General features: G+C 39.4%; 1 protein-coding gene across 5 annotated transcripts in view; it reads right to left on the bottom strand.

The window, feature by feature from the left end:
* PAK3 (p21 (RAC1) activated kinase 3) overlaps positions 1 to 22834 on the bottom strand; it is a 385169-nt gene that overhangs the window by 38978 nt on the left and 323357 nt on the right. For all 5 annotated transcript variants that reach the window (XM_053917262.1, XM_053917263.1, XM_045188516.2 and 2 more), the window contains 5 exons: positions 4064 to 4112; positions 3646 to 3758; positions 2241 to 2358; positions 699 to 798; positions 32 to 228 (listed from right to left, as the gene is read on the bottom strand). In XM_053917262.1, coding sequence (XP_053773237.1) covers positions 32 to 228; positions 699 to 798; positions 2241 to 2358; positions 3646 to 3758; positions 4064 to 4112 — 577 coding nt within the window. The remainder of the gene's footprint in view (positions 1 to 31; positions 229 to 698; positions 799 to 2240; positions 2359 to 3645; positions 3759 to 4063; positions 4113 to 22834) is intronic.

Genomic DNA, 22834 nt, shown 5'->3' with positions numbered 1-22834 from the left:
GATGAAGTACCTGAGTTTTCTTTTGACTTACCCTGAGTGGATTTTCATTAAGGTAAGGGGGTTCACCTTCCACCATTTCAATTGCCATAATCCCCAGAGACCAGATATCAACTTTCGGACCATAGGCTTTTCGAGTTACCACCTCAGGTGCCATCCAATAGGGAGTTCCCACCATAGTGCTTCGTTTACTTTGCTCAGGGGTGATCTGGGCACAGAACCCAAAATCAGCTGTAGAGAAGAAAAGTCCCTTAAAACCAGCTCAAATTATTTTTCTTTTATAATATCTCATTTTCATATATGGCTGTACTTTCCTTTGTTAGACACTGAGCTTCCACAACTGTCTAGCTCATATCCTTTTGTTGCCTGATCTCTCAGCTGGTCCTGATTTTAAAAGGGTCTGAAATAGCTAACGAAGTGATGTCAGTATGGTTCCCTCCAACTTAGAGAAACCTTCAGTCTTCTTATTATATGTCACCCAGCAGATGGAAGTCACCAGAAATTCTGAAATATTACCCCCCACCCAAAATCTGGCCACAATCTACAGAAACACAGCATTAAACAATTCTTTACTTAACACTGGGCTCTAAGTGCTTTCAAACCAATTGCTTTCAATAGCCATTTTCTTCTCAAGATATACAGTGAAAGAGCAGAAATCCCCCAATACACTCAACACCCACCATCAGAACCATAATACCTACTCAATTTAACAGAGCCATCCATCCCAAGGAGAATATTGTCACTCTTTATGTCTCTATGGATCACCTGGTTTGAGTGCAAGAAATCCAAAGCTTGGAGGCACTATTGGATCAGGAAAAAAAGTTCTAATTATATCACAAATAATTTTGAAAACTAAGTTTAATCTAGATAAATTTTGAGAAGGGGTATAATTTTATGTTGTCAAGTGAAATAAATTATGAAGTGTTTTAATACCATTTTGAAATCACACTACCATTTACATCAGTGATGCAATTTAGTTTATACATATGAAACTCCTGAGTCAGACTAGGACATGAAGAGTGATAGTGTGATGAGTAGCACTAAGTCATTAATATAGTCAAACTAACCAGTTAACATAATCATACTTTGACCTAGTTATCTAGAGGGTATGGATTCAGCTTGGTCTCAAACAGATACAGTAAGCTTCTGCTTCCATGGTATGATTTGATTCAGTAGGTCTGGAGTGGGGTCCAGGAATCTGCATTTAAAATAAGTGCCCCAAGCTATTTCTGATGGACATCCAGGTTTGGGGACCACTATGAAGTATCTATAGGTACTTGTTTGAAAATGGCTTTGCATTGCATTACTAGAAGATGGAACAAACAGACTCAGGGTCAAATATTCCCCTAAATATTATAAGTTTGATATATTACATCAATAGAATATACATGTGTTTCGTGGATATGTATGTATGTTTGGGGAGGAGAAAATGAGAGGAGAGCAAGCAAGGAAGAAATTTAGGTGAAAATTTAAGATAAAATCAAGCAAAGACCAGCTGGAATTATTTGGTTTTATTTTTCTATCATTGTTTTTTAAGTTTCAGTGGGTCAGGATTCCTAATGTATCCATAGAAAACCTCACAACAATAAATGGAGTAGATGGTAATGCCCAATATAAAATTCCAATGAAGAGTGCTTTTTAATATTGAAAAAATAATGTAATAAAATATTCTTGGTTTAGCTTGAAAATAGGTATATGCCACTATTAATGGAAAAAAGGCAGATACTTTGATTCACTAGAGGGCTATGAGGGATGTCCAAATTTGTACTGAGAACATAACTACTTTTGGGGCTGAGGGAAGTCCTAGGTTAAATTACATTCTAGAAAAAGATGGGATTATAGTATGGTCTGTATTTTTACATGGCTCATTTGCACATTCAAGACAAAATAACTACCATGTAAAAATTCCTTCAAATCAGAAAGAAGTTCCATGCCAACATTACTGTTTTCCATGTTCACTGAAAATTAAAAGCATGTAGGCTTAAATATGGTACCTTGTGAATGGCATAATGGAACTCAAAAGATCCGTATCAAAACAATTAAAATAAACAAGGGGCTGCAGGGGGAGGGGAAGGGGAGTGCTATTATGTTAGGATTTAAACTGAATTTAGGCTCTCCATTTTTTCACTAGAAAAAATGCACTATTATTACTTTGATGTTATAAACATTCTGAGTAGTCAGAGATAAAGAAAGAACTTCCCATTTTGGTGTTCTCATCATCTAGAAATGCTCTATTTTCTTACCTCTCTGCAGACAGCTGCTATCTGTCCTTCATCCATGCAGGTCTCTGTGACCACATCAGTCAAAGAGCCACCAGCCAAGTATTCCATGACTACCCATAGTTCATCACCCACTAAGTAGCTATAACAAGAGAAGGAAAAGATGTTGACTCAGGCCTGAGAAAGTGGAGATTCTTTATTCCCATACTCCCATTAAGAAGGTAATTTGCAAACAGTCTTTCTGCATTTGATTATGTTGCATAACAAGAAGAGAATACCAGTGATGATGGTTATGAGATACTTGCTTAATGTTAGAAGAGAATATGCATGGAAACCAAAGGATCATCAGATATGACTGTGTGCCATGGAGGAAGGAAAACAGCAAGGAGGCCTCTGGTAACTGACTACTACATTCCTTGTAAAAGCCAGTTTCAATGAACGGGATCAATGAATAGCCCTTTTGGATAACTCAAGCCACAATGTTAACTTCCTGGACTGCAGTGGCCCATGGCATACAGATTTTTAGGCTCTTTATTCAGATCTTGGCATTATTTTTCATTCCCCTGAATTGATTACTGAAACGTTTTCCAGCAGTCACTAAATCAAAGTGATTCATGTTTACAATGGATTTACTGTGCCAAGGTGCCAGTTCCGATAGAAGTCAATTGTAACACTTTATGAAACAGTGATTTCTTCTGTAAAATTTGACCCTTCTATTTTCACCTCCCTTTTTTCTCCTTCTGCATGGATACACCTGGCTCAAAACACAGAAAGAAAGATCTTAAGCTCATTGAGGTTGTAGACCTAGTCTTACTTCCTTTGTACCCCAGCCACAGAGTACATAGCACAGTGGTATTAAACAAACACTTACTGAAACTGAATGAGACAGGTGTTAACCACAAGTGAAGAGCTGTTGCTGTCTTTAAATGTCTATTTATAAAGCACTTGCTAATACCACTGATGAAAGAGACATTAATTACCTGGTCTAGGAAAAAGGTTTGAGATTAAAATCTCAAATCCCTAGGCCTCATTGTCAGTTAATTACAAAACACCCATTAGAGCAAGGCTATTGTAGACAGCTTTCCTCACTTAGAGACCCAGAGACTGCACTGGCTTCAAACAAACACTTGATGAAATAAATGTTTAATGTACCACAGCCTTCTCCTGCTGAGACAAGGTCATGATTCCCAGTGGGAAATTACACAAACTGCGCATGTTTAAAAGCAACACTATAAAATGTCTTCCATTGTTTGATGGACGGACAAAGATAAGTGGATGCAAGCTTAGCAATAGCTCTGATATTCTACTCTTTTGTAGCATTTGAGAAATATTTATAGAATGAATACTAAATGAATAGATTCTAAATAAAATAATCAAGAAAATGACATACCATAAAGAAAACAAGTGCATAATGAGAGAAAACACTTACCTATCTAAATAATTAACAATATTGGGGTTCTTATTTTCCCTCATGACTAGAATTTCATTAATAATTAATTCTTTTTTGGGCTGCTGTTGAAGGTTCATCTGCTTTATGGCCACCTGAATGATGATTAAAATATAGGAATGAATTATAATTATCAGACTAAAAATGAACATCCACATTTTGGGGTATACAAATCTTTATCTTACTAAGCTTTTACTTGGTGCCACACACCCATTCCCCTTTCAGTGTGGTTAATCATGAGTAAACTATCCCCTTCAGACACTTTGGACATCAAAAAAGAAAACTCCAACATTAAACCAGTGTTACCCTTTTTTTTTTCAGGTATAGATGCCATCAAAGAGGAAATCTGATCAATATGAATAAAGGAAAATAAAAATCAACATTGAATGTTAGCACTTACCTCTTGTCCTGTTGCAATGTCTAGTGCTGTATAAACAGTACCTGATGCCCTGTGGAGGTGAAAATTATCAACTGAATAAGCAAAGTACTATCAATATATTTTCTTTTAAATAAATGTAATTATTTTTAGGAGAGGCATATCAGTCAACTCAAGATTAAAGGATAAAGTTAAAAAAAAAGTAACAACTGTTTTGAATAGTAACTGCATTTTAAATAATCATGACATATTCCTTTGGTGGACTAGGAACTCCAGTCAGACTTCCTGGCAGCAGTCTGTGTGCCATGGCACTCACAGTAATAAATTGAGCAAAATGTTCTTGCTCTTGTTAGGAATCCCCTGGGACATTTTAAATACTCCTTGGATGTTGCAACAACCAACACTGCAGTTCTCTAATTAAACTGAAATACAGTTTAGGAAAGAATATATCTTTTTTTTTTTTTTTTTTTTTGCTTAGCCAACTATAAATTAGTTGCTTTTTTTAACATATGGACAGAGTGGCTTTTAAAATATATTTTTAATTCTTAAGAATATCTTCATTTAACAAATCAAATACTCTCAGTGCTGTACTTATCTGTACTGTACTACACAAGCCAATAACAACATGGCTTTACTGTTGACCCATTTTTTTTCTTTCTGCTAAATTTCTCAACAACTTCTACCATGAGGTTACATTCCAGTCCACTACCCTTTTAAAATCTACCATTTCTTGATTCTTGGTGGTACTCATGTTTGCATTCTAACTTCAATTACAGGGTTCCTTTGCTTTACAAATAGAAATTGTCTAGCAAAGCTCAATTCATGGTAAGGTTTTGTGAAACACTCATGCATTATGAACCACCTCCCCACCTCCATCTCCAAGAAAAAGGAAAATCCTAGTTATTTTTGTGGAAATGTTTGTGGTGAATAAAGGAATTAGGATAGAGATCAGTTCTGTGACTCTCCAGGCATAATAATGCTCCAACATTGCTATCTAAACTTTCTGGCAATTATTGTTTCTCATTTGTTCTATATTTATCCTTTGCTGTTTTTTTATTTTTATTATTATTTAAGTGTAGGAATTCTCTTGTTATGTCAGCCATTTCTTTGTTATTCTTCTCTTTGGATGAGCTAAAACATTTATCATAGGCCTAAGAAGTTTACATTACCTACTCCTAAGAATTAAATAAGTGGTATAGTAAAAGGAATATCTGAGCACTAATAGAGATTTGAGTTCTAACATTTGCCCTATCATTAAGTTACGTGACCTTGGGCTACTCATTTAGGCTAGTCATTTTCCCTCTCCATTTCAGTCCCTTCGCTTGGAAGATAATGATCACAATAACAGTAAACATGTATTGAGCATGTTGTGTGTGTCAGACACTGAACTAAAAACCTCATAAAATTATCTTCTGTAATTCTTACCATATTTATATAATGCAAGTGACATTTTCCCCATGTTATAGATAAGGAATCTGAGGCTCAGAGAGGTTAAGAAACCTGTCCAATGTTATAGAGTTTACAATTTCTAAGCCTGTACCTCTGTCCTGCAAAATATAGGAAATGGGTTACTTTACTTTTAAAGTTCTTTCATTCCATGATCTAGAATTTACAAACCTTTCTTGCCACTTTGCATGGGTATTTAAATATCTATTTGAATTAAACTGAGAAATCATGCTTAATCCATAGGTGCCATCTAAACTAGGATTGTGTAATTTCAGAAATTCCTGAGATTACATTAATCAAATTGGTCTCTTAATTTTGTATGTTTGAGATTCTGGGCTCAGAGCATTTAGTTGGTGTTCAATGAGTATTTGATGAATAAACAAATTAATAAGTCTTTTCAAGCAAACATTCAATTGCAATAAGACCTTGCATTTCTCTCAAGGAAACGTTTCTTCTTTTACTTAAATCTACATAAAACTCTTCCCTCTTGGGAAAAAGTATCAGACATTCCTAATATTAGCAGCCAGTTTGTGATCTGACCTTCCAAATTCAGAATTGTCTGAGTTAAAAGGAATAGAGCATCTGAACCTGGTATGTATTTCAGATGAATAAGCCATGAGCAACTATTTAAATCTATATGTAGAATGAAATTTAAAAATACCTTTACTTGGTTTACTCCTATATATGTAGACCACTTGCTCAATTCCTTTAGGTACCAAAAAGTGATGATATCAGCAAAATTTGTTAACGAAAGTATCTATCTCATAAAACTGCAGAGAACTAAATAGTACAATTTGCTTAAACATTTAGCCCTGTGCCCAGATCAGAGTTGATGTTTAATATAGTAACTGCTATTATTGTCATTATTTTGCTGCTTCCACCATTAGCTTCACAGTACAGGATCACTGATTTACTGAGTTGTTAGTTGGCTCTCCCCAATCTCCCACCGAAAACATTCTTCTTAGCATCCATAACTATTTTCAAAAGGGACAAGGGCTAGTAGAATACTTTTTAGAAGTTCCACATCCTTTTTTTTTTCTTACTGAAATGGTTTTGTTTTTGCTTTAAGTTTGGAATGCCTTTATCAAATGAAGAAACCATTATAATATGCAGAAACCATAATATAAAATGGGAGCTGTTCCAGTTAAAGGCTAGGGAGGGAGGCCCAAAATTCTTGTCCCCAAATTCCTGCCCAGGTGGCCCTCCCCTTTTTCAGACCCCATCCTCCATTCCCTAATCCCATTTCCACTGTCCTGGGGGCTAAAATTGTGATTGACTTGGAGTGCAAGGGTTATTAGTGTTTAACATCTCCAGAGCTTTACCTTTCAAATCCTTGTTGATTTTTTTGCACCTCCCCACCTCCCTTAGCACTTCATTGTCTTAAAATTGCTAGAGTTCTAACCATAGAATCACAATATTTTGGGGTTTTTGGCATTCTGTGGTATACAATGCCCCAAATCCCTAATCCACAGAGGTTTAAGACCATGAAAATCTAGGACATCAGTTATTAACTCAAAAAATGAGCTTTTTCTCCTCACTTGTCTTTCCCCCACCTTATTGCATATGTGCAACTGTCTAGTGGGAGCCATTTTTCTTCCCCCAACTCTTATCCCTAATTTTAAAATAGTGACATCTTCCTTCACCCCACTTTCCACACCTGACACCCACACCAAACATGTTGTTAGGCATTTGGAATTCACTGCTCTGGCCCAACTTCCAGCCTGTGTAAAATCCTCACCTCAAATGCACACAGTCAAGTACTAACGTGCAGAGTAAAACTTACTGCCTTGTTTCCAGCTCCATCTTAACATCTCTAACATCTCTCTGCAGCCCAGTTCTTATGCCTTTCCATATTCCAGTTGGTATAAATGTGAATATCTCCTCTTCTTTTTATTCATCTATTAAAGCACTCGTTTTGCTCACTGATGGGTTAAGAACAGTAGTGCTCATCCCCACTTACTCAAATCTCCCCAGGTTCAAATCCTACCAGTTCCTAGTTATGTAAACCTAGGTAAGCAATTTAACCTCTCTATGGCTCAGGATTACAGGATCACATGTATACAGTGTTTAAAACCAGTCCTGGCATATAGTAATTGCCAATAAATATTAGCAAACATCACTGTCATCATCATCATCAATTTCCATCATCATCCACAGACTACAATATTATTTTTATAATATTTAATTACATTCAACCCTATTATCCATCATTTCCAATTATATAGAAGCTAAATTGCTGTAAAGAGAACATTTGTTTATGATGGGGCTTTTTAAAATTTATTACAAAACTCAACCATTCAGATGGCATAAAAATATCAAGCATTATCAGGACTCAAGGAAGAATAGAGATCATCCAAGATGGCACAGCTTGTAAGAAAAGTCTCCTAATTTTGAGCAAAAGATTTTCAGTTAACCTATATTATGTTTCAAGAATATTAAACCAACCAGTTGTTCAGCCTTTGGGCCTCATCATCAATTACAGTGTGATGTGTATTGCTGGGTTCTTGGAATTACATTAGATGCTTTGTCAACGTTTCTCCTTGACCTAGCCAAGCACTTATTACTTAAATGAAAACATTGGCATCTATCATAAAGGATCTAGAAATAAACACACAATAAACCATTTCTCCCTTATCCTCCCAAGACTAGTCAGTTTAATTATCAGCAATTTTCACTAGGTTTTGACGTTCCCTCCTAAGAGCCAATGTCAAGCCATTATCATGAGTCACTGCCAAAGTGGTAACATGGTAGGACTTATAATTCAGATAAATCACTCTGATTCCAGCATAGAAATGAATTAGAGAAGGGAAAGAAGGGCAGGGAAGTGAGGCTAGTATGAAGCTTATGGACTCGGAGAAAAATAAAAGGGCAAGAGGACTAGAGAGCTCAATGGGGTCCTAGGGGTGCATCCTAGGAATAAGTGTGAGGGAGCCAGAAGGATAGGGCAATATTAACATTCAAGTTTCACAAGTATAAATCTGATGTTAACAAGGTCAGAGTTAGGGATTTAATCCACATTTAGGATGGTTATTTTTGACACCTATATCTACTTGTACTATTGTTGCTGCTGCTAGAAAAGTCTATATCATTTATTGAGCCTTACTTTCTGCTCGCTCTCTGTAGCTGTATGAATACTCTCACTTAATGCACACCCTAACAACCCTATGAGGCAAGTTCTAGCATCTTCATTTTACAAATGAGGGAAGTGAAACAGGGAAATGTAAATGTAAATCCAAGTTCACACATTAGTCAGCAGATAAGCTAAAAAATGCATTAGTTTGACTCCATAGCCCATGCTCTTAACCACCATGTGATGATCTGTTATATTTAGCATTTTTACATCAATGCTAAGTGCAAGTGTGGTTCTTCCCAAAGTCTGCTTTTGTATCTACTATGCTAAAATGACTCCCTAAAATACAGAAGTGAGCAAAAGTAGGTTTAAAGTTGTGAGTAGATGAAACACAGAATTTATTCTTGTATTATTGTTTATTAATTATTGTATTATTGTATGAACAACTGTAAACCCCTCTGTTTCTTTTGCATCTAATTTTCTGCTCACTTAGTCAATGTGTCCCTTGAAATCCATTTAGTTTGTCTCTGGACACGGTACATTTGATCCTTTTGGCATAACCATACAAGATGGTTCTTCTGTTTTCGGACTCAGTTACAATTTGGTCATGTGGCAAGAGTGGACCAGTTCAAGAATTAGTTCTTAGAATTGGACTTTATCTTCTGCTGAGTATTTAAGACACAGTTACTACTTTTAGGCCCCTATTTAGAGATTGTCTTGGTATATTAATGCATGTGACATAAAATCACATAGATATCACATTGTACAAACTACCCACTATATATTTGATTGTTTTGTTGAGACATAAGACCTTTAGAGTTCAGGAATAGAAGTGAACAGTGTTACCATTTACACACAACAAGTTTTACAGAGAGAGAGATTTTAACAATGCTTTCTTTTCTGTGATTTGCTTCTCAAAAATGTACTACTAAATTAGAAAAAATTAAAATTATGTAAAAATCATGTCAACTCGGTGAGAGGAAGATGGTGGTGAGATAGGTGTGAGCGGAGTCCACTTCCCATCGGCGCCAGTGAAACGTTTGGCTGATCTGAGGAACAGAGCGAACACCCAATGGTATTCCAGCATATATGAAGATTGGAGACCAAAGATAGAGGACACTGAAAGATCTGACAGTAAGAAGAGTGCTTAAGGACAATAAGGTCCCTGGGACAAGTGTGGGGACCAGGGCAGCTGAAGCCCCCAGCTGGGTCGCAGGGTCTGCTGCAGGATTCTTGGAAGAGAGCCAGGCTGGGCTGTGTGAGAGGCCAGGTGCTTGTTTGGACCGGGGAAGCTTGAATAGGAGGAATTTCTCAAAAAGAAAAAGAAAAAATAGAGGCACTCAGGGGCTGTTTAGAGAATTCTTCCCAGCAGCCGTGGTCTCTTGCGCCCCCACCCCCTCAGCCCCTGGACTGTTAACACCACATAAGCAGCCCCAGCACACACCTGAAGCCTGGTTGGTGCGAACACCAATCAGTGGCCTGGGCGCCCATGCCTGAAACCCCAGGTTGGTACGCACCCTGATCAGTGCCCCGGCTGCTTCAGCGCACAGGTCCAGAGCCCCCAGGTAGGTGAATACCACGATCGGGGGCCTGGGCACCCCCAACTGAAGCCTGAGTGGGTGCACACCCCAATAAACAGCCTGGCTGCCCACGGGCGACCACGCTTGAGTCACCAGGGACTCAATACCTCTCACCTAGCCCCTGCACACAGAGCCCTGCAGGGCCTACTCACTCTCCAGGAAGAAGGCGAAACACCCAGCAGAGGGGAGCTGTGGGGCTAGGGGAGACTGCAGTCCCCAGAAAAACTTGACCCAGTAGGGGGCTGAACTACCCTGAAGGAGCACCAAGAGCCCCCAGAATCTAGGACAGCAAAGAGCAAGAACGTGGAGTGTGGGTGGCCCCTAATTGGTGCACCTCAGGGACAGCAAAACTGGTGGACTAAAGACCTAGGGGGGGAGCAGAAGGACCCTAAGGAACTGGACTAGAGGCTGAACAACAGTGAAGAGTGTGGCTCAGGAAGGGAGAAAAGTGAAACCAGTCCTTCCAACCACCCCTTCCCATTTCACAGACATGAAGACCAGCAGAACTGACTTGACCTGTTTAAAGCCAGCAGAAGACTTCCGACCCCCTACATTCCTTCTTCATTTCTATCCGTCTTTCTTTTTTATTCTCTCTTCCTTCTTTTACTTTTGATTCCTTCTTCCTGCCTTTCTTTATTTATTTTTCTATTTCAATTTTTGTTAAAATCCTTTCTTCTTTTCTTTCCTCGATCTTTTTGTATTCTTTCTTCCTTGCTTCCTTCTTTCCTTTTTTATTCTTTTTTCCTTCCTTTCATTTTCCATTTTTTTTCTTTCTTTGTCCTTTTCCTACAGGTGAGACAATAAAACCTGGAGCTCTGAAAAGACCAGAGATAGACTCAAACAGGGGTCATCCTAATAACCAAGACAGTAAGACAAATTTCACGTTGCTACTCCAGAAAACTTGCAAGGTGGGAGCAGTGAACAGCAGTACACCTGCTGGAAGAGGAAACGCAACAACAAAGGAACCAGCAACAGTTAAAAATGGAAGAAGGTGAAGAAGGGAGTGGAAGCCACACTAACCTCAATCCAAGACTGATATGGAAATAAAACTAAATAGGGGGAGAATCAAGATGGCGGCGTAGGTAGACACACTGCGCCTCCTCGCACAACCAGAACTGACAGAAAATCGAACGGCAAGGAAGTCCAACACCAAGTAGATAAAAAAGAACCACACATCCAGACCGGTAGGAGGGGCGGAGACAGGCACGGGGGCAGAGAGGACTCGCGTGGCCTTGGCGAGACTGAGACTGGCGGAGTGTGGGATGAACGGGGCAGGAAGTCTGACAACTAGCAGACCCTGAGGCCTTGAATTTGCACACAAATAAACCGAGAGGGGCAGACTCAGAGTGACAGAGAACGGGGCAGGGAGAGCAGCGGGTAGCACCCTGCAGCCCCACATTCATGCACACATAAACCAGGACCAACTGCGGGGAGCAAAGCAGACCACGTAACCCAGGGCTCCAGCGCGGGGAAATAAAGCCTCAAACCCCTGATTGAAAACGCCTGTGGGGGTTGGGGTGGCAGCAGGAGAGACTCCCAGCCTCACAGGAGAGGTCGTTGGAGAGACCCACAGGGGCCTAGAGTGTGCACAAGCCCACCCACTCGGGAACCAGCACCAGAGGGGCCCAATTTGATTGCGGGTAGTGGAGGGAGTGGCTAAACTCCGGTGGAGAGTGGAGCGGGCGCCATTGTTCCCTCTCAGCCCCTCTCCCACGTACAGCATCACAGCACAGAGACCAGCGTTACCCCGCCCCGGTGAACACCTAAGGCTCCACCCCTTTAAGTAAGAGACGTGCCACAACAACAACAAAAAGGCCCAAATGACAGAACACTTCAAAGCTCCAGAAAAAATACAACTAAGTGAGGAAGAGATAGCCAACCTACCGGATGCACAGTTCAAAACACTGGTTATTAAGACGCTCACAGAATTGGTTGAATTTGTTTGAAAACTAGATGAAAAAACGAAGGCTATGCCAAGAGAAACAAAGGAAAACGTACAGGGAACCAATAGTGATGCGAAGGAAACTGGGACTCAAATCAACGGTGTGGACCAGAAGGAAGAAAGAAACATCCAACCAGAAAAGAATGAAGAAACAAGAACTCAGAAAAATGAGGAGAGGCTTAGGAACCTCCAGGACATCTTGAAACGTTCCAACATCCGAATTGTAGGGGTGCCAGAAGGAGAAGAGGAAGAACAAAAAATTGAAAACTTATTTGAATAAATAATGAAGGAGAACTTCCCCAGTCTGGCAAAGGAAATAGACTTCCAGGAAGTCCAGGAAGCTGAGAGAGTCCCAAAGAAGCTGGAGCCAAGGAGGAACACACCAAGGCACATCATAATTACATTACCCAAGATGAAACAGAAGGAGAGAATCTTAGAGGCAGCAAGAGAAAAGAACACAGTTACCTGCAAAGGGGTTCCCATAAGACTGTCTGCTGATTTCTCAAAGGAGACCTTACAGGCAAGAAGGGACTGGCAAGAGGTATTCCAAGTCATGAAAGGCAAGGACCTACATCCAAGATTACTGTATCCAGCAAAACTACCTTTTAGAATGAAAGGGCAGATAAAGTGCTTCTCAGATAAGGTCAAGTTAAAGGAGTTCATCATCACCAAGCCACTATTATATGAAATGTTTAAGGGACTTATCTAAGAAAAAGAAGATAAAAATATGAACAGTAAAAATGACAGCAAACTCACAGTTATTAACAACCACACCTAAAACCAAAACAAAAGAAAACTAAGCAAACAACTAGAACAGAAGCAGAACCACAGAAAGGGAGATCACATGGAGGGTTATCAATAGGGGATTGGGAGGGGGAGAGAGGGGGGAAAGGTACAGAGAATAAATAGCATAAATGATAGGTGGAAAATAGACAGGGGGAGGGTAAGAATAGTATAGGAAGTGTAGAAGTGAAAGAACTTATACGTATGACCCATGGACATGAACTATAGTTGGGGGGGATGTGGGAGGGAGGGGGTGGGCAGGATAGAGTTGAGTGAAGGGGTGGAAATGGGACAACTGTAATATCATAATCAATAAATATATCAAAAAAAACTAAATAGGGGTGCAATTTCTTAGAACAAAGAACTGAACAAGACCAACAGAGAAACCTCAAAACCTTGTACAGACAGAACAATCAGCTTGAACACCAACTGTCCACATCTGCACAGAACACAAGATGTGGTGGATGGCATAAAACTCAATTAACCAGATCAAGGGAAGGACCCATTAAAGAAAGAGGAAACAACAATCAAAATACAAAGACACAGAGAGAGCCAACATAAACGACAACCTAAGACCAGCAAGCTCAGGAGATTAAGGAGACGACACGACTGAATACCACTAGCATTCTACCATAGAAGTTCACAACATAAACCAGGGAGTCAGAAGAGATCAATTTAAGAAGCAGAGGCTAACAAGAAGAGTCTCACAAATAACGGGAAGACAAAGAAAAAATCCCCAAATGAAAGGAAAGGAGGAAGTCTCACAAAGAATGCCAAATGAAATAGAGGCAAGTCAACTATTAGATACTGAGTTCAAAGCAATGGTTATCAGGAAGATCACTGAGCTCACAGAGAATTACCGGAAACTACACGGAAACTACAATGAACTCACTGCAAACTATATCAACATGAAAACGGAAATAGAAAATATCAACAGGGGCCAAGAGGAAATGAAGAATTCAATTTCTGAACTGAAGAACACACTAGAAGGAGTCAAAATCAGACTTGATGAAGCAGAGGATCTGATCAGTGAAATGGAGGACAAGGTAGAAAAAAAACACCCAGAAAGAGCAAGAAAAGGAAAATAAGCTCAGAAAGAATGAAGAGGGATTAAGGGAAACGCAGGACAACATGAAACATAATAATATCCATATAATAGGGATACAAGAAGGAGAAAAGGAAGAGCAAGGGATAGAAAACTTGTTTGAAAAAGTAATGATGGAAAATTTCCCTACTCTGATGACAGAAAGAGTCACAAAAATCCTGGAAACACAGAGTCCCAAGCAAGAGGAACCCAAATAGACCCACTGCAAGACACATAATAATTAAAATGGCAAAATTCCAAGACAAAGAGAGGATCTTAAAGGCAGCAAGGGAGAAAAAGGAAGTAACATACAAGGGAGCTCCAATAAGGTTAGCAGCTGACTTCTCAATGGAAATTCTCCAAGCCAGAAGAGAATGGCAAAAAATATTCCAAGTAATGAGAACCAGAGGCCTGCAACCAAGGCTACTTTAACCAGCATTGCTCTCAATCAAGATAGAAGGCCAAATAAAGAGCTTCCCAGACAAAAGAAGTCTACAAGAATAAACCTCCACCAAACCAGCTCTGCAAGAGATGCTAAAGGGGCTGCTGTAAGGAAAGGAAGGAAAAAAGAGAGAGAGAAGGGTACACAGGTACAAAAATTGGCAATGAAAAAGTACCTACCAATAATAACCTTAAATGTAAATGAATTTAATGCTCCAATCAAAAGACATAGAATTCCTGAATGGATAAGAAACCAGGACCCACACATATACTGCCTAAAAGAGATGCACCTCAGGACAAAAGACCCACACAGACTGAAAGTGAAGAGTAGGAAAAAAAATTTTCCAAGAAAATGGACAGGAAAAAAAAGCAGGGGTAACAATACTCATATCAGACAAAATAGACTTCAAAAGAAGAGCCATAAAGAGAGACCCAGAAGGTCACATCATAATACTCAAAGGAAGAATCCACCAAGAAGACATAAACATTGTAAATATATATGCACACAACATAGGACTCCCCAAATACATAAAGGAAATGTTGGAGGATTTCAAGAAACATATTGACAGCAAAACAATTACAGTAGGGGATTTTAACACACCACTGGCAAAAATGGACAGGTCTTCCATACACAATATCAACAAGGATATTGTGTGTCACTGAACAATACCCTAGATGAAATGGACTTAACTGATATATATAGAGCTTTTAGTCCAAAAACAAGCAAAATACACATTGTTTTCAAGTATACATGGAACATTTTCAAAGATAGACCACATGATAGGACACAAACCAAGCATCATAAATTCAAGAAAATTGAAATCATATCACACATTTTCTCTGACCTCAAGGGACTGAAACTAGAAAACAAACCCAAAGGAAAAAACCAAAACACTCAAAATCATACAGATTGAATCGTATGCTATTAAACAATGAATGGGTCAAGAACGAGATTAGGGAAAAAATCAGAAACTTTCTAGAAACAAATGAAAATGCACTCACAATAACCCAAAACCTATGGGACACAGCAAAGGCAGTCCTGAGAGGGAAGTTCATAGCAATACAGGCCTACCTTAAAAAGAAAGAAACATTTCAAACAAACAACCTAACCCTACGCATACAAGAACTTGAGGAACAACAAGAAAGACAGCCCAGAGCAAGCAGAAGGAAGGAAATAACCAAGATCAGAACAGCGGTAAATGACATAGAGAATAAAAGCACAATTCTAAGGATCAATGAATCCAGGAGGTGGTTCTTTGAAAAGATAAACAAAATGGACAAGCCTTTAAGTAGGCTCATCAAGAAAAAAAGAGAGAGGATCCAAATAAACACAATTAGAAATGAAAGAGGAGAGATTACAACTGATACCACTGAAACACAAAGGATTGTAAGAAATTACTATGATTAACTGTATGCCAGAAAATTTGGAAACCTAGATGAAATGGACACATTTCTAGAAAAATATAATCTTCCAAAACTGAATGAAGAAGAAGCAGAAACCCTGAACAGGAGAATAACATCAGATGAAATTGAAGCAGTCCTCAAAAAACTCCGAACACACACGCCCTGGACCAGATTGTTTCACAGGAGAATTCTACAAAGCATTTAAGGAAGAGCTAACCCCTATCCGTCACAGACTATTTGAAAAAATCGAAACTGATGGAAGACTCCCAAACTCTTTTTATGAAGCCAGCATCATCCTAACCCCAAAACCACATAAAGACACAACAAAGAAAGAAAACTGCAGGCTAATATCGCTGATGAACATAGATGCTAAAATTCTCAACAAAATGTTGGCCAACCGCATCCAGCAATACATTAGAAAGATCATACACCATGACTAAGTGGGATTCATCCCAGGGATGCAAGGGTGGTACAATATTTGCAAATCAATAAACATAATACATCACATACACAACAGCAAAGACAAAAAACACATAATCATATCAATAGATACAGAAAAAGCATTTGATAATATACAGCACTGATTTCTGATAACAACACTCAGCAAAGTGGGAATACAGGGAGCATTCCTCAAATAATAAAGGCCATATATGAGAGACCTACAGCCAACATCATACTCAATGGACAAAAACTTAGAGCTTTCCCACTAAGATCAGGAACAAGACAAGGATGCCCTCTCTCACCACTCCTACTCAACATAGTATTGGAAGTCCTAGCCACAGCAATCAGACAAGAAAAAGAAAGAAAAGGCATCCCATTTGTAAAGGAGGAAATGAAACTGTCACTGTTTGCAATGACATGATAGTGTACATGGAAAATCCTACAGACTCCACCAAACAACTAGTCGACCTAATAAATGAATTTGGCAAAACAGGTGTATACAAAGAAAATACTCAGAAATCAAAGGCCTTCCTGTATACCAATTACAAAACAGCAGAAACAGAAATCAGGAAAAAAATCCCATTTGATATAGCAACAAGAAAAATGAAGTACCTAGGAATAAACCTAACCAAGGAGGTAAAAGACCTGTACTCAGAAAACTATACAGCATTGAAGAAAGCAATTAAGGAAGACACAAACAAATGGAATCATGTACCATGCTCATGGATTTGAAGAATTAACATCATCAAAATGGACATACTACCCAAAGTGATTTATAGATTCAGTGCAATCCCTATTAGAGTATCCATGACATATTTCACAATTATAGAACAAACAGTTCAGAAATTCATATGGAACTATAAACGACCCCGAATAGCTGCAGCAATTTTGAGAAAGAAGAACAAAGCAGGAGGGATCACAATACCTGATATCAAACTGTATTACACGGCCACTGTAACCAAAACAGCCTGGTACTGGCAGAAAATCAGGCACATATAACAACTGAACAAAACAGAGAGCTCAGAAATAAACCCAAGTGTTTACAGTCAATTAATATTTGACAGAGGAGGCAGGAGCATAAAATGTAGCAAAAGTAGCCTCTTCAACAAATGGCGTTGGGAGATCCGGATAGCTATGTGAAAAAAAATGAAACTCGATCACCAGCTTACATCATACACAAGAATAAATTCAAGGTGGATAAAAGACTTATATATAAGTTCTAACACCATAAAAATCCTAGAGGAAAACATTGGCAGGAAAATCTCAGACATTCCACACAGCAACATCCTCACAGACATGTCCCCTAAAGCAAGGGGCATAAAGGAAAGAATAAACAAATGGGACCTCATCAAAATAAAAAAGCTTCTGCATGGCTAAAGAAAACAGCATTTAAATAAGAAGAGAACCAACCGTATGGGAAAACATATTTGCCAATGCTTCCTGAGACAAGGGCCTGATCTCCAAAATATATAAAGAACTCACACGACTCCACTCCAGGAAGACAAACAACCCAATTAAAAAATGGGCAAAGGACTTGAACAGACAATTCTCCAAGGAAGACATACAGAGGGCCCAGAGACATATGAAAAGATGCTCAGCATCACTAGCCATCAGAGAGATGCAAATTAAAACCACAGTGTGGTCCCATCTCACACTGGTCAGAGTGGCCAACATAAACAAATCAAGAAACAAATGTTGGAGAGGATGCGGAGAAAAGGGAACCCTCGTGCACTGTTGGTGGGAATGCAGACTGGTGAGGCCACTGTGGAAAACAGTATGGAATTTCCTCAGAAAACTAAAAATGGAACTGCCCTTTGACCCAGCAATTCCGGTGTTGGGATTATACCCCAAGCACCCTGAAACACCAATCCAAAAGAACCTATGCACCCCAATGTTCATAGCAGCACAATTTACAATAGCCAAGTACTGGAAGCAACCTAAGTGCCCATCAGCAAAGGAGTGGATCCAAATCTATGGTACATTTACACAGTGGAATTCTAGGCAGCAGAAAGAAAGAAGGAGCTTATATCCTTTGCAAGAGCATGGATGGAACTGGAGAGCATTATGCTAAGTGAAATAAGCCAGGCTGTGAGGGACAAATACCATATGATCTCACCTTTAACTGGAACATAATCAACAAAAGATAATGCAAACAAAATATAACCGGAGACATTGAAGTTAAGAACAATCTAACAATAGCCAGAAGGAGTTGGGGAGGTGACAGTGGGGAGAGCGGTTTGCAGGAACTACTATAAAGGACATATGGACAAAATCAAAGGGTCGGGTGGAGGTCGGGGAGTGAGGGGTGTTTGACTGGGATTGGGTGGGTGGATGGGGAGAAAAGGCATACAACTGTAATTGAATGACAATAAAAAGTTTTTAAAAGTTTTTGAAAAATCATGTCAACTCAGTCCTTTTTTAAGTATACAAAATATAGACATAGCCAGGTGGTGTAGTTTGTTACTATGAGGATAATAAATCTTAATAGCAGAGTTTTTTGTTCTTCAGCTAGGGTATGGCATTTCCTAGATTATTCATGGTCATTTAATTTTAAATAGAGCTGTAACACATTGTGGATATAGAACCATGGTGTTCCCTGGGTTATATAGTCCGGTGATAATGAGGCCACAGAGAATGGTTCTGAGGATACAGAGAATGTTTTGATGGTTGTCAGTTGGAAGGGGTGTTGGGGAGATAGGTGAAAATGGTGAAGAGATTAAGAAGTACAAATTGGTAGTTACAGAATAGTCATGGGGATGTAAAGCACAGCATAGAGAATAGAGTAGCCAAGGAACATACATACATGACCCATGGACATGGACAATGGTGAGAGGATTGCCTGATGTAGGGGAGGAGCTGGGTGAATTAGGGCAAAGGGTGAAAATTTGGACAACTGTAAGAGCACAAACAATAAAATATAATTTAAAAAATACACATATCTTTTTATGTAATAATTCCACTTTCAGGAATTTATTCTAATGATAAATTTGCATATGTATGAAACAGCTTATTTGTAAGGATCTTCACTGAAGCCTTGTTTATAATAGCAAAATATTTGAAAAAAACCTAAATGTCTATCAATGGTGGCCTGATTAAAGTACGGTACATCTAAATGACAAAACACTGCATCTGTTAAAAAGAATAAGGTAATGACATGTAAACTTTAAGACATAGGCACATAACAGAAAATGGGATAGTTTGTTACCACTTGTGTTAAAAACATACCCACTGCACACACAGAGAAATGTACCATATATGCAAAAATACAAAGGGTATTTTTTTCCTCAGGACAAAAGAATTGCTTTATATTCAAATCCATCTCATATAATGTGGTGATTCTCCATATTCATTTATTTTTATCTATAAAGTACTGTTTGGGAAAGACACATTAGTTTGAAATATTCTCAATCAATGTTGGTTTTGGATGCTCATAGAGAGTACCTTTCAGAATTGGAACAAAAGGATGTATATAAATTATTTCTGAAGGTATGATCTCACAACTACAAGTATTAGATTAACATAGACAAGTTTTTATAGGTCATGTTCTAAATTAATACTGTGAAAGGGATCACATTACCCAAAGATAGGACGGTTGGACCACCAAAATCAATAATGAATTCAATTGAATGAAACAAATTAAAAATATAAAAGCCTATGAGTTTATAAAGATGTTTTTAAAATAAAAGAGAGGGAAGATGGCAGTGAGATAGGTGGGATCAGAGTCCACTTCCCCCTGCGTACAGGTGAAACACCTAGCTGATCTTCTGAGGAACATACTGAACAGCCAACACTATCCCAGCATATATAAACATTGGAGGCCAAAAAGTGACCCGGACATTGAAAAATAAGACAGTAAGGAGAGTGCTTCAGGACAATAAGGTCCCTGGGACCAGCACAGGGACCAGGGCGGCTGCAGCCCAGGCACAGCGCTGGCGGGTCTGTTGCAGGATTCTTGGGAGAGAGCCAGGTCAATGGCTCCCTCCCCTACCAAACAAAATTTGAGCAGCACCAGGAGTGACCTGGATGCTTGAAATCATGGGGTAGTGGGAGGGATAAAGACGAAGTGGCAAACACACAGGGGTGGTGTGCACCCACAGAGACTGTGGATGGCCACAGTGGCTGTGCTACTGTGGCAGTGGAGGCCGCACGCTCACACCCGAAGGCCCAGGACAGTGCACACCCAAACCCTCGACCCATCGGTGGCTGCCCATCCCACCTGAGCAGTGGAGGCTGAGAGCTCATGCCCACAGCCCCAGGGACAGAGTGAACCTGGCCCTGCCACTCAGAGGCATCTGAAACGCCCAACCCCAGTGCCCCGGTGTAGCAGCTGGGAAGGCACATGCCCACAACCCTCCATGGAAGTCACAGCAGCACCCCAGCCCTGCACGGCTGACTGGCTCTCTAAGAAGAAGGCAGAGACACCCCCGCAGAGGAGAGCTGCAGGGTTCAGGGAGTCAGCAATGCCCAGAAAGACTTAACTCAGTTGGGGCAGCTGAATTACCCTGAAGGGGCGCTGAGAGTCCCTAGCATCTAGGACAGCAAAGAGCAAGAAGGTGGTGGGTGTTACCCCTAATTGGGGCACCTCAAGGACAGTGCAACTGATGGACTGAAGGCATAGGCTGGGTTCAGAAGGGCAGTGGGGGACCTACAGCAAACAGAGGAACTGGGCTGGAGGCTGGGCAACTGTGAAGAGGGGCTCAGGAAGGGACAGCAGGGAAACCAATCCCCCCTTAGCATGCTGCAGCCTGGAAAATAAGCAGAACTGGCTTGCAAATTTAAAGCCAGCAGGAGGCCCTTTTTTTTTTTCCTTTCTAAGATTCCTTCTTCCTCTCTTTCTTTTTTTATTCATATTTACTTCCTTCCTTTTAATTATTACTTTTTTTTTTTTAATTCCCACAAGTGAGACAAAAAAACCTGGAGCTGTGAAAGGACCAGAATTAGACCCAAACAGGGGTCACCCCAACAATTGAAACAGTGAGACAAATTTCACTTTGCTACTCCAGAGAACCTGAAAGTTATTCTATATTTGTATTATTATTATTTTTTCATTATTCTTGCATCTTTTCTTACTATTTTTTTATTTCTCTTCTTTCTGTTTAGTCTTCACCTGCTTTATTAAATTGCATTGTTTGACTGCTTTCCCTTGTTCTCTCTTTCATAGTGTATTTTTAGTTTTCCATCTCTCACTTCACTTGTGTCCCAATAGGACATTAATTTAGGTCCTGTTCATCCTATTCTTGTTATTCAAATCACATAGATCCTGTCATTTATTTGTTGCTCCATTACTATTGTAAATAATTGCTGTTTCATACAATTGTAAATACTACACAGCAACCCTACTACATCTTAGATCACTTCACTGTTTCTAGAACTTTATTACTGTTGTGGTGAACTCTATTCTCCCGCACACAACACCTATTATCTATCCTTTACTTTCACTTTACCTCAAAATCTGACCACGCACACGCTCACTGCTTTCTAGATCCAACTCACAATCCTTCCCCCTCCTAATAAGAGTCTTCTCTTTTTTCCACCCTTGCTAAAAAGTAGATAGGTGAAATATCATGGTTAAAACTATACATAATCCAAGGATCTCCTATCTCTTCTCTACAGGTTGGTACATTCAATACCATAGAATAGACTCCCACTGTCTTAAACCATTTTACCTTCCCCTCTAACTGATCACAAAAAAGAGTAGGTGGGAGCTGTGGACACCTGGATACCTAATGGAAGAGGAAACCCATCAACAAAAGAACCAACAACAGATAACAACAGAAGAAGGTAAAGGATGGAGTGGAAGCCACACTAACTCAACCCAGAACCAAGCTGGAAATACAACTAAATGGAGGAGAAATTACTAAGAACAAACAACTGAACAAGAGCAAGAGAGAAGCCTCAAAACCTTGTACAGACAGTATAATCAGCTTCAGCACAATCTGTCCACACCTGCAAAACAGAATACAAAACATGATGGACAGAGTGACCCTTGGATAACCAGCTGGAGGGAAGACCCACCAAAGAAAGACCCAACAGCAACCAAAAACCAAAGACATACACAGAGCCAACATAAACTACAGATCAGTAAGCTCAGGAGATCAAGGAGACTGTATCACTGACTCTTATAGGTATTCTACCACAGAAGTTTACACCATAAGTCCAGGGGGTCAGAACAGAACAACTTAAGAAGCAAAGGTTATCAGGAAGAGTCTCACAAAGAAGGGAAGACAAAGAAACAACCCCAAATGAAAGGAAAGGAGGAAGTCTCAGAAACAATGCTAAGTGAAATACAGGCAAGTCAACTATCAGATATTGATGTCAAAGAATTGGTTATAAGGAAGCTTAATAAGCACCTCACTCAGAATTACCAGAAACTAGAGGAAAACTACAATGAACTCACTGCAAACTGTATCAACATGAAAAAGGAAAGAGAAACTATCAACAAGGGCCAAGAGGAAATGAAGAATACAATTTCTGAACTGAAGAACACAATAGAAGAAATCAAAAGCAGGCTTGATGAAGCACAGGATAGGATCAGCAAACTGGAAGATAAAGTAGGAAAAAACACTCAGAAAGAGCAACAACAGGAAAAGAGGCTCAGAAAGAA

Source organism: Desmodus rotundus, chromosome X, assembly GCF_022682495.2.
Source record: "Desmodus rotundus isolate HL8 chromosome X, HLdesRot8A.1, whole genome shotgun sequence".
NCBI lineage: Eukaryota > Metazoa > Chordata > Mammalia > Chiroptera > Phyllostomidae > Desmodus > Desmodus rotundus.
This window is presented reverse-complemented; position numbering and strand designations above follow the sequence as displayed.